Source organism: Rhinopithecus bieti, unplaced genomic scaffold (assembly GCF_001698545.2).
Source record: "Rhinopithecus bieti isolate Rb0 unplaced genomic scaffold, ASM169854v2 scaffold_29928, whole genome shotgun sequence".
Taxonomy (NCBI): Eukaryota; Metazoa; Chordata; class Mammalia; order Primates; family Cercopithecidae; genus Rhinopithecus; species Rhinopithecus bieti.
Window position 1 is genome coordinate 2430389 of NW_016814053.1, and position 15391 is coordinate 2445779.

At 41.4% G+C, this 15391-nt stretch overlaps 1 protein-coding gene across 1 annotated transcript in view; it reads right to left on the minus strand.

The window, feature by feature from the left end:
- Nucleotides 1–15391, minus strand: part of NIN (ninein) — a 112400-nt gene that overhangs the window by 73126 nt on the left and 23883 nt on the right. The window contains 2 exon segments of the mRNA XM_017849455.1: nucleotides 2564–2733; nucleotides 15245–15326. Of these exon segments, the coding sequence (XP_017704944.1) occupies nucleotides 2564–2733; nucleotides 15245–15326 (252 nt within the window).

The following is a 15391-nucleotide window of genomic DNA, read 5'->3' on the forward strand; positions in this document are numbered from 1 at the left end:
GGGTTCAAGCGATCCTTGCACCTCAGCCTCCCCAGTAGTTGGGACCAAAGGGCATGCACCACCATGCCCAGCTAACTTTTTTAAGTTTCGTAGATACAAGGTTTCTTTATGTTGCCCAGGCTGGTCTTGAACTCCTGGGCTCAAGTGATCCTCCTGCTTCAGCCTCCCAAAGTGCTGGTAGGCATGAGCCACCATGCCTAGCACTGAAACTTAATTTTTTTAAAGAGATGAAGTGATTTGAAAACTGACAGGCACAATTCAGCTTACAAAACACTTTATTTTTAGGCAAGAAAGCAGTTGGATGGGCTTTGGTTTGAGTCTACTTTTGGTAACAAAAAAAGGTGTGGTACAAAGGTATTATCTTGTATTCCTACAGGCATTGCTCTGGTGTGGGATATAACAGAATAGCAAAGTTGAGTCAGTTGGAGTCCTTGCTGAGGACAGAAATCCAGAGAAATGACCAGCCCTAGGCCTCTCTTTGCAGTTCTGTTGATGGAGGGTGGTGAACGCTACAGCTTCTGTGTATAGCATCAAGAGGTTGTATCTAAGAGGTTTCTGGAGGAGTTAAGGGAAGTTGTAAGTACATCAAGGGTGACATGATTGTCCCAAAATACCCTTTAACTGAGACATAAGCCACAAGATTTTGCCCAGGCTCAGACCTCAACTCTTATCTTTATTTATACATGAAACCAAAGTCTCACTTTAAAAATAGTAAATCTCCCTGGGTACCAGTAGATAACATATAACAAGGATATAAGAAATATGTTGCCAGCAACAAAGTCAGCTCTACCCAACAGCTTTCTGGGTATTCCTAGATGAGGACTAGAAACTCATGTCAAAAAATAAGTAAGCATTGACTTTCTTAGTACCAAATAATAATACCTTGGGGACTGAAATAGTTGGGGAAATGAGATATTAAACTTGAAAGTGTTTTCCAAATAACAAAAATCTACCCCCTAAAGGACTGAGACATTGGAACCATTTTTTTCATAAAGATGACATTCCACACCACTCAGGGTTATAGAACAGACTTTATGATACCTTTCCTGACAATAAGAAAATGATCATGAATGCTGTACTAACTGAAGTATGTAAATTACTTGCATCCCTGAGATTATATATGTAAAATTTTTGTGTGTATGAGTATATGTGTTTTACTGGGGAAAGACCCCTATCTCAATTCGCAAAGAGACCCAAGAAAGCAGAAGGACTCCTGAAACTGTTCTCAGCTTTTCTGCTTTTGGCTTTTCTATTTTCAGCTGTCACTTCTCATCCACACTACTCTTATACCACTTTTGTGGGTTTTTTTTTTTTCCCTCTTCTCTCTTCTAGTTGCTTTTCTCCCTCTCTTCTCAATAACATTTCTGCCACTGCTGCTTCACTTATGGTGAAGGACAAGTGTCATTTGTTTTTTTAAAAAATGATGCAGACCTCTGATCAGCAGACTGGTCATGTGTCCTTACAAATATCCATATTTTTTGCCAACATTTGGGCTCAACACTTGGACTCTTTTTAGTTACTTTTGGATTTTGGGGTATTCTGGAAAGTTGAGGAGGACACCGGATGTCTGATCGCTGGGGCCATTTTTGGGAGCAAGCTTCCTGTAGATTTCAGTAAGCTGAACATGGATGTTAGACTGCAATGAACACACAGGTGTGCCTGCACAAACACACCCACCCACACACACACACACACACAGAGTCCACTGACAATCTACAGACCACTTTCAGAAAGTTAAGGTGCTTTGTTTCTTTTCCAATTTATATTAGTATCTGAAATATCTGCAGCCCCAGTCTGAGCTGGGATTTGCAAGAAATATTTACAGCTTGCTCAGCATGGCATTTTCAATCATGTTCTATAAATGGGATGCTGGTAAATGAGCCATAAAGAAAGAATAAAGAAAATGTTACTGAACCTCCTTTATTGGTAGATTATGGCAATATGCAAAATGAAAAGATGGGGAATGAGGGAGGCTGGCAACTCTCTGCATGCTGGAGAACGAGACAGTCCTGGGTGCAAGGAAACCAGCAGGAAGAACCATGGCAACTGCTGGGCACTGGAAAGCACCCCTGGCTCAGTATCTTGAGGCAGAAACTAAGTGTTCGAGCTGCTTTATCACACTATGAAAGATAAGATGCAGGCTCTCAAAATGCCTGAACACATTGCTTTCATTTCCTGCTATAGATGCTGTTTTATAGTTTGGGGCAAGGGGAGGGGAGGAGCTGGTTCACCTTTTAAATAGCTAAAAATGATCATGCTATAGAGGAGAGAGATATTCAAGAACTAGAAGTGGGAGACCCCAGATGATGTGGACATACCTGAACTCTAAATGTATACATGACGCATGCACAGAAATGTCAGCTCTCCAAAAGCTGAAACGAGGTAAAAACATTCAAAAAATAGAAACATTATATATGTCCAAAAGGCAAGTAATAAGATTAGCAAGGAGTTGGTAACTGAGAAAAGCCCACATTGTGTCATCAACCCCCTCAGCTCTTCTGTCTCTGTCCTACACTGATGTGGGGCTCGTGATCCAGATGAACGTGCACGCCCAACTCCTTACCTCACTGCAGTCACTGGCTGGGATGTGTGAAGGCCGCGCTTCTTCATCCAGTGGCTCAATCACTGTCACTTCAGCAAACTCCTCCACGGACTCTTGGAACTCGGGCAAGGACCTTCGTCCATAACGCTTCCCACCTCTAACATATTTGGGCTGAGCTTCTAGTGAGCAGTCTGAGTGAGGAGACAAGAGTTGAGGCCACATGACATCAGAATCTCAGTTCTTAGCTGCCACTCACAGCCATCGGACACAGCCTCTTATACCAGCCTCAAAATAGACCACCACTGTTTGCCAGTTGTGGTGGCTGTGGGTGTATATGAACCATCAGGTGCAGAACATGCCTTCTAATTCTGAATGATTTATGGGACCATGAGTATATATCTGCACATGATGGGAGCCATCCAACAATGGCAGCAAGGGATCTGACTTAATAGTAGAGGATTAAGGTCAGGAAAAGGTGAGGGGTCACATTTGTTCTTCTGTTTATTAAGCTGGGTTTTCCAGCAGGGTGGGGAGACATCATATTAACAAAGAGTCACCTTGGAGGAAGTCTTAGAAAATGGTAATACAACGGACACCATATCAGCACTGTAAACTTAGTATCCACATCAATTAGTCTGAAACACCCTCCCTTACCTTAGTGATTCCGCTGTTAACCATTCCACTCTCTGATCTATCAAACAAGCAGGATGACAGAACAAAGAAATGGACACAGCACATTCTAAGTAATTAATGACAGCTAGTTACTTATATGAAACCTGGCATCAAGATCTCATTGTAAAATTAAAAGCAGTGAAATAAAATAGCAAATGTGAAACCACAGTAAAAAAACAAAACAAAACAAAACACTGTATTGTTTTATCTCTTTGTAAGCATCGGTGTTGTACAAAATAAAAAGGAATGTGCATGAGGAGAGAGTCATCTCTTGACCTTAAAGAAGGACTTCAGCATTTTGATATCACATGTCTCAGGTTCAACATTCACCACCTTCCCTGTCACCATCACCACCACTGCTGGATCACCACTGCCATCACCACCACCACCACCACCACCTCCACCACCACCTCCACCACCACAACTACAGGCTAAGCTTTTTCCACAATTGGAGCTTTAAAGCAATAAAATAAATACTTCACTCTATTCAAATGTTATCTCGGATATAGATTTTTTTAGCACCTTGTACAGGATTAGAATAAAATGTTTCATTAAAGTACAAAAGATGGCAATGCTTTGATTTCTGTTGTCTGATTGTCCACACAGACATACTCTCTCGAGAACAGATATGTATTCTGTTTGAACATGAGTCTTAGCAAGGTATGTCTGAACTCAGACATGTAGACTTTTAAATGAGATTATGTATACATATTATAAAAACGACAATAGTTGATTAGATAAGAACTAAAAGAATGACTGTTCCTTTACCACCACTGAAACCTTGTTGGGGTTCAGCCATTACTTCACAGTTTCCCAGGGAGGACTGGCGACCCTCTTTGACTAACCACCTCCCCGCCATGTCCTTCCGCTGGGACAAGCTCAGATTTCACTAACTTCACAAATGTGGCCAGACACATCCTGAAAATGCTCAGCAAAGCTCAGAGTGAAGTATTTATGCTAGCCATATCATTTCCAGTGATATTTATATCCAGCTTTAAAAAAGTCCCAGTCAAGTCATTTTATTAGGTCGAGTGATTCTCTTACAGGAAGTGTTTAAGCATACAAAATTTACACTGAAAATTGCATGCATATTTGAAGGTACCTTTTATCAGAAGACAGTGTGTCAGCTTGTGACCATTCAGGAGCGGCCCAGACACCCGAGCTACTTGTTGGCAGCTGACACCCACAGATGCTAGTCAGATAAGAGGCAATGCAGAACCATCCTTAATTTATTACCTATTCTTAAATTTTGGTGGCAGACAAGATATACCATTAGTGACCATAGGGTTTGGAAAAGATTAAAAGGAACACTTAGAACCTTGGATAATGAACCATGGTATTTTCCCAGTGTAAGAACAAAGTCGTATCCTGGGGATAGAAGTGGCGAAGGAGCTCTTATTGCATGCTGCACTTAATCAGCAGTAAAAAAAAAAAAAAAAAAAAAAAGCAGTGGAACAACACAACTATCTTTTAAAAATCCATTGTGATCTAATCTCAAACCTACCGTGGATGAAATGGTTCCCTAGTTGTTTACTATTCACTACCCCATGTAGTGCATGGTGTAGATGCAGTAGCGGATTCTAAACAGCTCTTTTTCTAAACAATAAAAGGTAATAGATTATGAGCCATCAGGGACCCTGTGGAGTTTTGGTTTATTTACTCATTTATTTTTTGCATTGCCAGGCATTAAAACGTTTATTTCATTATCTTATTTTATTATAATAACCAATTTGAGCAAACTTTAAGTTAATATCCTTCATAGAATATACAAACATGATAAAGTCAATTTCTAGAGACATCTACTAAACTGTGTAACCTTTCTGGAATAAAGACATTAGCACACACAAAGAAAAATGGGTTAAAGTTTTCTCATCACCACGCATGTGACCAATAACTAAGTGGATTAATCACACCATTTAAAAATAGTCACCTCTTAGAATGACACACTCACACATCCCTCTCCCATTTAGAGCATCCACCTCATTGCACTTAACATGATACGAAGGGAACAGAGATGGCAAAGGTAAGGATGTCCAGAGAGAACATTCATGGTCAACAGCCCTTCCTGGGTTAAGCATTGAAAGCACTATGTTTCTCCTTATCAATCTCAATCAGAGATTTCGAACTGAAAAGCAACAGTTCAAGGAACCATGCGAACTCTAAGACACGCTTACCCACTCAAGTTAAAGAATGCCTTGAGCCTTTCTGACCATGCCTAATGGAAGAGATCCAAAACTGCAACCCGGGGGCTAAGTTTACTTACTTTATGAGCACATCCAGATGGAACCTTTATTTTTCAGGGTGTCATTCTGGAACAATCTTACCTATGTCAGATAACATGGAGGCTTTTGGTTTATTAAGAAATGAAATTATCGACATCACAGAGCTTCCTTTAACACAGGTGAGAGTAACTGCTCCAATCACCACCTCCAAGAAGAGACATGAAATGCCTGGCCAATATGGCGAAACTCTGACTCTACTAAAAATACAAAAATTAGCCAGGTGTGGTGGCTTGTGCCTGTAGTCCCAGATATTTGGGAGGCTGAGGCAGGAGAATCGGTTGAACCTAGGAGGCAGAGGCTGCAGTGAGCTGAGATTGTGCCACTGCACTCCAGCCTGGGCAACAGGGCGAGACTCCACCTCAAAAACAGAAACAAAACAAAACAAAAAGAAATGCTACCAAAACAAAGTATAAAGGACTGCCATTCCTTCAGTGTTTCAGTGTTTGAGTTCTTTGAAAGTATATTTATGATTCTCCCTGGACTGTCAAAATTCTGAGCCATTTTTCCTTCTTTCCCATTTTCCTTTTCTCCTACTTGGCATCACTACAAAAATTAAAATGGGCTTCAAAGGAAAGCAGACAAGCCCGGCTTGCCTAGAGCTGTCTCAGACCCCATCCCTGGAAAGCTTATTATGAGACACACCAATCAGAAGAAGGTGGCTTTGAGGCAGTCCAACCTGACCTAGTTTAATGGTCTAGGTTTTATTCCATAAACCAAATGTTTGGTTATGAGCAAGGGACAATAGAGAAACCTTGTTTCAATCCTCTGCTGGAGTAATGTGGAAGTGAGTAACAGTCTCTACAGAGCATGTAGGAAAAACATCTGATCCAGGAGTTAAAAAGATGAAGAAAATACTATTCTTTCTGCCCTTAGAAACGACAATTGGGATGCTCACATGCCACATTTGTTATTTCACATCGCATCTGTCCCAAGAAGAGAAACTCCAGAGCTGTGATAATGTTCCCCTTCCAAATCAGGATAAACCACCATGCACATGTATGATGCTTGACCAGAGGTCTTGCACTCATAATAAAAAGAAAGTTAAAATGCGGTGTCAGGGAAAATGACCACTCTGAGTAGATAAGCCAGCTGCAGACAGGGGAAATAACCAACAGCCGCCTCATTCCTCGCCCAATTCCTTTCCCACTAGCAGTGTGGAGGGGAGAAACACAGCCTCCCCTACTCCAGGTTTCAAGCAACCCAGAGTACACTTTTTAAAGCTCTCCCCTAAAACTGACCACTGCATCAGATCACCACATCTGCATCAGATGTGATACAGGTCACTGCTTAAAATGCTCAGCTCTCCTGAAACCACTGCATGAATGGCCAAAGCCAAAGCAATGAGGAGCTAAGGGAAGCTAAAATCATTATGCAAAACCTGAACACTAGATATCCAATTGAACGCTTTCTTTGCAAAAAAACACAAGCTCAGGACCTGGAATGAAGTGGCAGCCATAGCTGCTTCCGGGAAATTGAAGGAGATTTTTCAAACATGCTCCCCAGTGTTAGGTAGATTCGTTTAACGCATAAGCATATTTACCAAACACCTGCCATAGGCAAAACATTATGTTGTCCCTGTTGAGGAATAAGATGGATATTTTATCATTTTTTTGGAATAAAAAAATTCCCTGTTCCCCAAATGACCTGAGGCCATTTCCAAGGTTGAAGAAGAAAACCCTGTCCTTAGGGTGCTGGTATTCTCATTTTGGAATTGCTCACGTAGGACTTTGCTTTCTATGTCCCTTCCTGACCCATTTAGTGAGCCTGGGAAATCATTCCCAGAGACACCAACCCCCATCCAAAGAACCTCAGCACAGGAGGCCCATGTTCATGTTACATTGCTGCTGAGCTCACAGGAGTGCTGAAATCGTTTGAAAAGGAAAGGTAAAAAATGAAGCATGCGCAAACCTTCAGGACAGCATCCCCAAGAAGCTTTCTTGGGAAAAGGCAGTCATGCAGCAAATGAGCCTCACCCAGCCCCATTCTGCATCCCGCCTCCTTGCCTTTGCTGAATGCACCATCACACAGGGATTACACAGTGAAAACGCAAACCCACGCCTGATTCTAAATAAGAGAAGGGAAGAGAATCCAAGGCAAGACTAAGACCAAGAAAAATAAAGACAGAGACCAGTGGAGACTGACAGAGAGAGACAGATATGGAGAGAGAATGAGACAGAGACTGAGACCAAGAGAGGGAAAGAAGTGGGTAGGGAAACAGGAGATAATAGGGACCTAGAGGCCTATGGAGGGGTAGGAAAGGGAAGCAAGAGATATAGATGTGGGAGGACCACCAGGAAGGGAAAGGGTGGAGTAGGAGACTGAGGAGGAGGAGGGGAGAGGTGAGCTAGCATGGACGAAACAAGGGAGTGGGGAGGGGAATGTCTCAAGGATGGGAAGGGAGAAGAGGAGGCCAAGAAAGGTTAAACATTAAAAAGCCATCAGCAAAAGCTTTCTGACATGATCTGCCATTCCTTTTGCTTCCCAGTGCACTCCCTGCCTCTAGGGCCATCACCAGTAAGCAGCCTCACCACACTTCTGTGTGCACTAAGCCCTTTCCAAGGCAGCTGCTTGGAAGGGCATTAGCACCTCCCTCCCCAACTACTCTCTCCTGGAAACTCCACATAAGGTGTATATATGTATATGTGTGTGTGTGTATATATATATCTATGTGTGTGTATGTATGTATGTGTGTGTGTCTAGATATATACCTATATAGACACAACTCCCAAGTAAACTGTTTCATTATCAAAATTCTCACCAGTCCTATTTAATTTTAAAGGACATGAGCATTTCTTGCACATATACATATTTTTAAGTTGCCTTTTACTCTTAGTAAATTTACCACATAAATAAGTATTCTTTCATAGCACAGTTTAATAGCTACTTAATCACTGATTACATAGATAGAGCATGATTTGCCTATGAATACACTGTCCAATTTCTTCACTTGCTTTATACAGGCTGAGTATCCACTATCTGAAAGGCTTGAGATCAGAAAGAAGTGTTTCAGATTTCAGACTTTTTCAGATTTTAGAAAATATAAAGTGTATCAGTCGAACATCCCAAATCTCAAACTCTGAAATCTGAAATGCTCCAATGAGCATTTCTTTTGAGTATCACGTTGGTACTTAAAAAGTTTTGGATTTTGGAGCATTTCATATTTTTGGATTAGGGATGCCCGACATATATATTTTTTCACTATTTTAAATGACTAACCTTATACACACATTTTTATGTACATCTATAATTATATACATAGCATAAAATCTGAGAGTAGCATGGATTAGCCAAAAGCATTATTACCGTTCTTGCTGCCTATTATCTTATGTAATCCTAGAAAGGTTCTATCATTTTACAAAACATCAGTAGGCGCGGGTGTTTCCAATTTCAGGATTATAAACACAATCCTAATATCCTCTTTTGTTGTTGTTGGCACTGGTGGTGGTAATGGTTTGCTTTTTTTTTTTTTGAAATAGAGTTTCGTTCTTGTTGCCTAAGCTGGAGTGCAGTGGTGCAATCTCAGCTCACTGCAACCTCCGCCTCCTGGGTTCAAGAGATTCTCCTGCCTTAGCCTCCTCAGTAGCTGGGATTACAAGAGTGCACCACCACTCCTAGCTAATTTTATATTCTTTAGTAGAGACGGGGTTTCACCATGTTGGTCACGCTGGTCTTGAACTTCTGACCTCGTGATCTGCCCGCCTTGACCTCCCAAAGTGCTGGGATTACAGGCGTCAGCCACTGCACCCAGTCTTTTTTTTTTTTTTTTTTTTNACAATCCTAATATCCTCTTTTGTTGTTGTTGGCACTGGTGGTGGTAATGGTTTGCTTTTTTTTTTTTTGAAATAGAGTTTCGTTCTTGTTGCCTAAGCTGGAGTGCAGTGGTGCAATCTCAGCTCACTGCAACCTCCGCCTCCTGGGTTCAAGAGATTCTCCTGCCTTAGCCTCCTCAGTAGCTGGGATTACAAGAGTGCACCACCACTCCTAGCTAATTTTTATATTCTTTAGTAGAGACGGGGTTTCACCATGTTGGTCACGCTGGTCTTGAACTTCTGACCTCGTGATCTGCCCGCCTTGACCTCCCAAAGTGCTGGGATTACAGGCGTCAGCCACTGCACCCAGTCTTTTTTTTTTTTTTTTTTGAGACAGTCTCGCTCTGTCACCCAGGCTGGAGTGCAGTGGCGCCATCTCAGCTCACTGCAACCTCTGCCTTCCAGGTTCAAGTGATTCTCCTGCCTCAGCCTCCCAAGTAGCTGGGATTGCATGCCCCTGCCACCATGTCCAGCTAATTTTTGTATTTTTAGTAGAGACGGGGTTTCACCATGTTGGTCAGGCTGATTTCGAACTCCTGACCACAGGTGGTCCACCTATCTCAGCCTCTCAAAGTGCTGGGATTATAGGTGTGAGCCACCGTGCCCAGCTTGTTTTGCTTTTAACTCTTGGAGAAAACTTCTGGTCCTCACTGGTAGCATTTCATTGACGCCAACAGAATAGGGACTAAGTTCTTACTTATCTTACTCAACCAAGAGAGGACAACAGAACGAGCCTTTGGGCCATCTGTGTGTAATACCTCCTAAAATCCAGGACTTCAGCCCGACTTCAGTGCCTACCCCAAGGCCTCTGAACATAGTTATAAACACAACTCTTCAATCACCGAAATCAATAGCTAGCCCAGTGATAGGCCATAAGACCTGATTCAAGGCACAATTGCTGAGTAAGTGAAAAAATGTCTGTTAACTGTATGTATCACTTCTTCAAAATATAAGGAAAATAATTACAATTGTGGCAGTCCTTGAAATTAGGAAGGTCTGTTACAATAAAACAATCATCTGCACCAAAACAATGCCTGGTCCTATTTTTTAATGAGTTGGCTTTTTCAAACCTGAGTTTTTCCCACAAATAAACAAAGAGACATTTCCAATGAATCACATCAAGGAAGAAAGGGCTTCCTGCATTATGCTAACATCTACTAAAGAACAGAAATCTAATGCAAGATGCATCAAACGAGGACAAAATCTCTGGAGACAGGATCCAGCTGGCATGTTGATGCCATGGAGCTTGGAGCTTCTGCCAGCATTTCCATTACAAAAATCCTATAATCCAAAGCCACGGCAAATTGAATAAAAAGCTAATAATTAAGTTGTTGCCCCTCTCCTATTCCAGAAGAACAATTTAAAAATTAAATTGTACACATAGATATGAGAGAATTATGCCACTGGCAATGCTAATCAGTTTGGAATTTACAAAAGACTCCCTACATCCCAATCCATTTTTCTGCCTTTATTTGAATTTCAATATTTTCACTGTGTTGTTATTATAAAATTGCTTTTAGGGGAAAACTCTAAGAGTCTTAGAATTATGAATATCTGAGTTAAAAGATGCTGAAAATAATCCAGTCCATATCTCCTGATTCTAAAAATAAAGAAACTGTACCTCAGAGGAGTTACAAGTGGCAGAGCTCAAGACTATGGAAATAATAACTTCATTTCATCTCCTCTCAAATCCCATGACAGCTTTGTTTCTATAGAATTTATATACAACTGCCTTTTATTAGGAAGCTATAAAAACATGAGATATACTATGCATTTGTCCTTAGGAAGAAGAACTTTATAGTTTCAATGAATGTTAAGTAAAATCTTACACAAACACAAGGCTAGCATTTTTCACAGATATGGATAATGTCATTTAGATATTAGGAGGCGACACAATCAAATCTTGGAGCTGAAAGGGATTTTATGTATTTTTTCAGCACAACCACTTTCACATATGAGGTGACCAAAGACCACTAAGGTCATGATATATAAGATCACCCAATTAGAGGGACAGATCAGCATTTCTTAACTCCTCACTCAAGGGTGGATCTATTAAATCAAGCTGACTTTTCTATATTATAGTCTGGTACAATATCTGATATTTATAAAAAGCTTTGGTGTTATAAAATATCAATTCATGGCCCTCTTGGTTTCCAAGGCTGTGCACTATGGCCCCCCTATTATTTTCAGTCTCCTTCTATAGTGTAAAGGTAACCTTTTATCTTAAAGACTACCATCTCCATTGATTTCAAAAAGGCAAGACAAAAATAACACAGACCTGCCCGGGCGCAGTGACTCACACCTGTAATCCCAGCACTTTGGGAGGCCGAGGCGGGTGGATCACAAGGTCAGGAGTTCAAGACCAGCGTGGCCAAAATGGTGAAACCCCATCTCTACTAAAAATACAAAAAAATTAGCCGGGCGTGGTGGCGGGCACTTGTAATCCCAGCTACCCAGGAGGCTGAGGCACAGAATTGCTTGAACCTGGGAGGCAGAGGTTACAGTGAGCCAAGATCGCACCACTGCACTCCAGCCTGGGCGATAGAAAAACAAAAACACAGACCTGGTCCTTTCTAAGATGAGCTAAGCATGACCAGCCAAATAATGCAGAGGACACAGGCATCCCTGTCCCTAACTATCAGGTGAAACTTGCTTTTTGTGCATTCCTCCTTGCTGCCTCTGGCCACTTGTCAGACCCTTTTGGCCAGGTTGCACTGACTGAGGACTGGCTCACCCATCTGAAAGCTAAAATCCTCCACCTAAAGCCTCCTTGAATCATATCCCTTGGTGATACAGTGTAAGCACCCTCCTCGCCACTAGCTGTAAGACTTCAATTAAGCTACGTACCTCTTTGGGCCTCTATTTGCTCATGGATGAAATGGCAGGGTTCTCTCCAGCCCTAAACATGCTATGATCTATGATTTAAGGGATAGTTACTTCCATAAAGGGAGAGGGAGAGGTAAATGAAGGTGGCCTCCTGATGTACTGCATTCGAATCCCGACCCTACTTCCTCTGTCTCTACCCAGCCAAACCAGTCTGCCTGTAGCAGGGTACAGTCACCTTTTTTTTTTTTTTTTTTTTTTTTTTTGAGATGGAGTCTCACTCTGTCACCCAGGATGAAGTGCAAAGGTGTGATTTTGGCTCGCTGCAACCTCCGCCTCCTGGGTTCAAGCAATTCTCCTGCATCAGCCTTCTGCGTAGCTGGTACTACAGGTGCCTGCCACCACACCTGGCTAATTTTTTGTATTTTCAGTAGAGATGGGGTTTCATCATGTTGGCCAGGCTGGTCTCGAACTCCTGACCTCAAGTGATCTGCTCGCCTCGGCTTCCCAAAGTGCTGGGATTAGAGGCGTGAGCCACCATGCCTGGCTAAGAGTCACATTTTAGAGTGGATGGAAGAATGTCTGAGTAGAAAGAATTGCATGATCCCCACGAACAACTGGAGGGGCCAAGGAGAAACTGGCAAAAGACAGAAAAAGCAGAGATGCTCAGGAACAAAGCGGGGAATGTGGGAGGAAAAGCTGACTCATATCTCAAAGTGCAGGCTCCATCCTAGATTTTATCCTGCCAGGACAAATGTTAGGGAAGTCATAAAAGCTACAAGAAATGCTATCAGTAAGTACTTTTCTGCTGCATTACACTGATGTGGGGCAGTTTTGAGATGAAGACTTACTGCCTACCCAAAGGATGGAGCACACAGCAAAACTAGAAAAATCCCTTCCATGTGTCGTCCTGGAAGACTTGTGCAAATTATGATCTTTGCCTGCATAGCAGTGAGGCAGACACATAACTATGAAACCACCATCTGTAGCTAGATTTATAAATTTTACTTCCTGGCTGTGACCAAGCTCAACCAGCCATTGTCTAGCTCAAGGATGTCCAATCTTTTGGCTTCCCTGGGCCACACTGGAAGAATAATTGTCTTGGGCCACACATAAAATACACTAACACTAATGATAGCTGATGAGCTAGAAAAAAAAAATAGAGGTCCATGCATAAATGTATAATGTTTTAAGAAAGTTTACGAATTTGTGTTAGGCCGCATTCAAAACTGTCCTAGGCCACATGCAGCCCATGGGCCGTGGGTTGGACAAGCTTGGTCTAGCTCATCCTACTGCTTGGATCCCAGCAATGTACAACTCTGGGTGAAGACTCTTCACATCTGTAGTCACTATAAATCTGTATATTTATTATGATAAGTTTCTGGCAGGTGACAGTGACAGTACGGGTTTTGAAGAAATGGCAGCAGGAGGATCATGTGGATTAGCAGCAGGACCGTTGGTTCCAAATCCACATAAAAGCACGTTATCAGCACACAGAACCCTCAATTTATGCTTATATGACCTATGCTCATGTTAGCTAATATCTACCCTGGTGGTGATGTCACCATAGCTCTATTCAGGCCCCCCAGATGTCTCAGGCCCCCCAGATGTCGTACCATTGTTATCAACATGACAGACAACCTTAAAAAAGTGAAAACACTAATAAAATGAGACCACATGAAAAAACAAAAGTCCATGTTCTAGCAGTGGTCACCTGTGGAAACGCCAATGTTTGTCTGGAAAATTTCAAGAATGCAATAACCTCCCTCAGGCTCACTGGGGGCTTCTAAAGAGCTCTATCAAGGGTCAGAGTTAAGAATAACATTGCTAGGGGTGTCACCATTACCGAAAAAGGGGGAGACTCAATTCAGAATCTAAAACATTGCTAAAGGTAGGGTCCATCCACACAACACAAATCTAGAGCACTTCAGAGGGCAGGATGAAGAACTAGATCATCCAGCAAGGGTGAGAAATGAGTTTCCATCTGTGCTTCACCTAAATAGTTCACACTGAATGACTCCTTGTAGTGACAAAATGTTAATGATTTATCCTCAGTTTCAAAACTGGACATATTTTTGATGTTCTCTTTTTTAAAGTAGGGTTTATTGAGGCATAATTTACACAGAGTAAATTTAATCCTTTTATTGCACAAGTCTCTGGGTTGGAAAAACTCACACAATCCTGTAACTACTAGCACCATCAAGATATAAAAGTTTCATTGTCCCCCAGATTCCTTCATGCCCCTTTGTAGTCAACTCCTATCCCTGCCCTGGCAACCACGAATTTGATAAAACCAGACTGTACTGTAATACAAATGTCCACAGTGTTTAGACTCCCCTTTATACATCTACCATATTTCATTGATTTGAAGACACCCCCCACACACACACACCAGAAACTCTGAAATGAAAATTTGCAATTAATGTCATTTTTCATTACAATTGGCAACAATTTTTGTTTTAGAGATACAGGAAATAACAATGTGTCTTACAACCTATGGTGCTTAGAAGAAAATCAGTGAAATACAATATTAAGTCCTTTATTTTGAAACGTTCATTGAATAGTTACTACATGCTAAGCATTCTTCTAGGCACTGGAAACACAAAAATGAACAGCATGGTCCTCAAGGAATTATCACTTGAGAGGAGGAGACAGATAAATTATAATGTAATATGATAATGTCTATAGCAGAGCATTATCCACTCACTACGACTAGGTAAAATTCTCTCTACACTGGCCACTCTTCTACCTTCGGGAAAAAATTTCCCCAAATCATATCCTTCCACGTAAAAGGAAATAAGGATGAAAGCAGTTACCATTCAGCTTCACTCTACTCATTCCAAGAATGAGTTATTGCCATACCATCTGACATATTGCCTAGAAACAATCCAATTATTTTCTCCATAATACTATGCTGCTGTAGTAGAGAAGTCTCATTTTAGTGTTCAACAGCTGCAAAGCTTTTGATAATATTGAAGAGAAGTCACTGAAAATAACTGCTCAATCTGTGAAAGGCAGATGTCCCCAATCCTTCATAGACATGCTTCAAGGTCCCCAGATTCTTCCCTGGATAACTTTTAAAGGGGAATGCAGAGAAGAAGAGTGAGTGCCCTTACCTGGTTCTTGAAAGTGTTCTTCATTTGATAGAGTTCTGGACAAGATGAGTATTAATGCTTCTTTAAATTGGTCAAAATGTACCTAAAAAAATAAAAATAGATTTAAAGTAATTTCCACAGCTCTAAGAATGCAAACCTATCTACAAG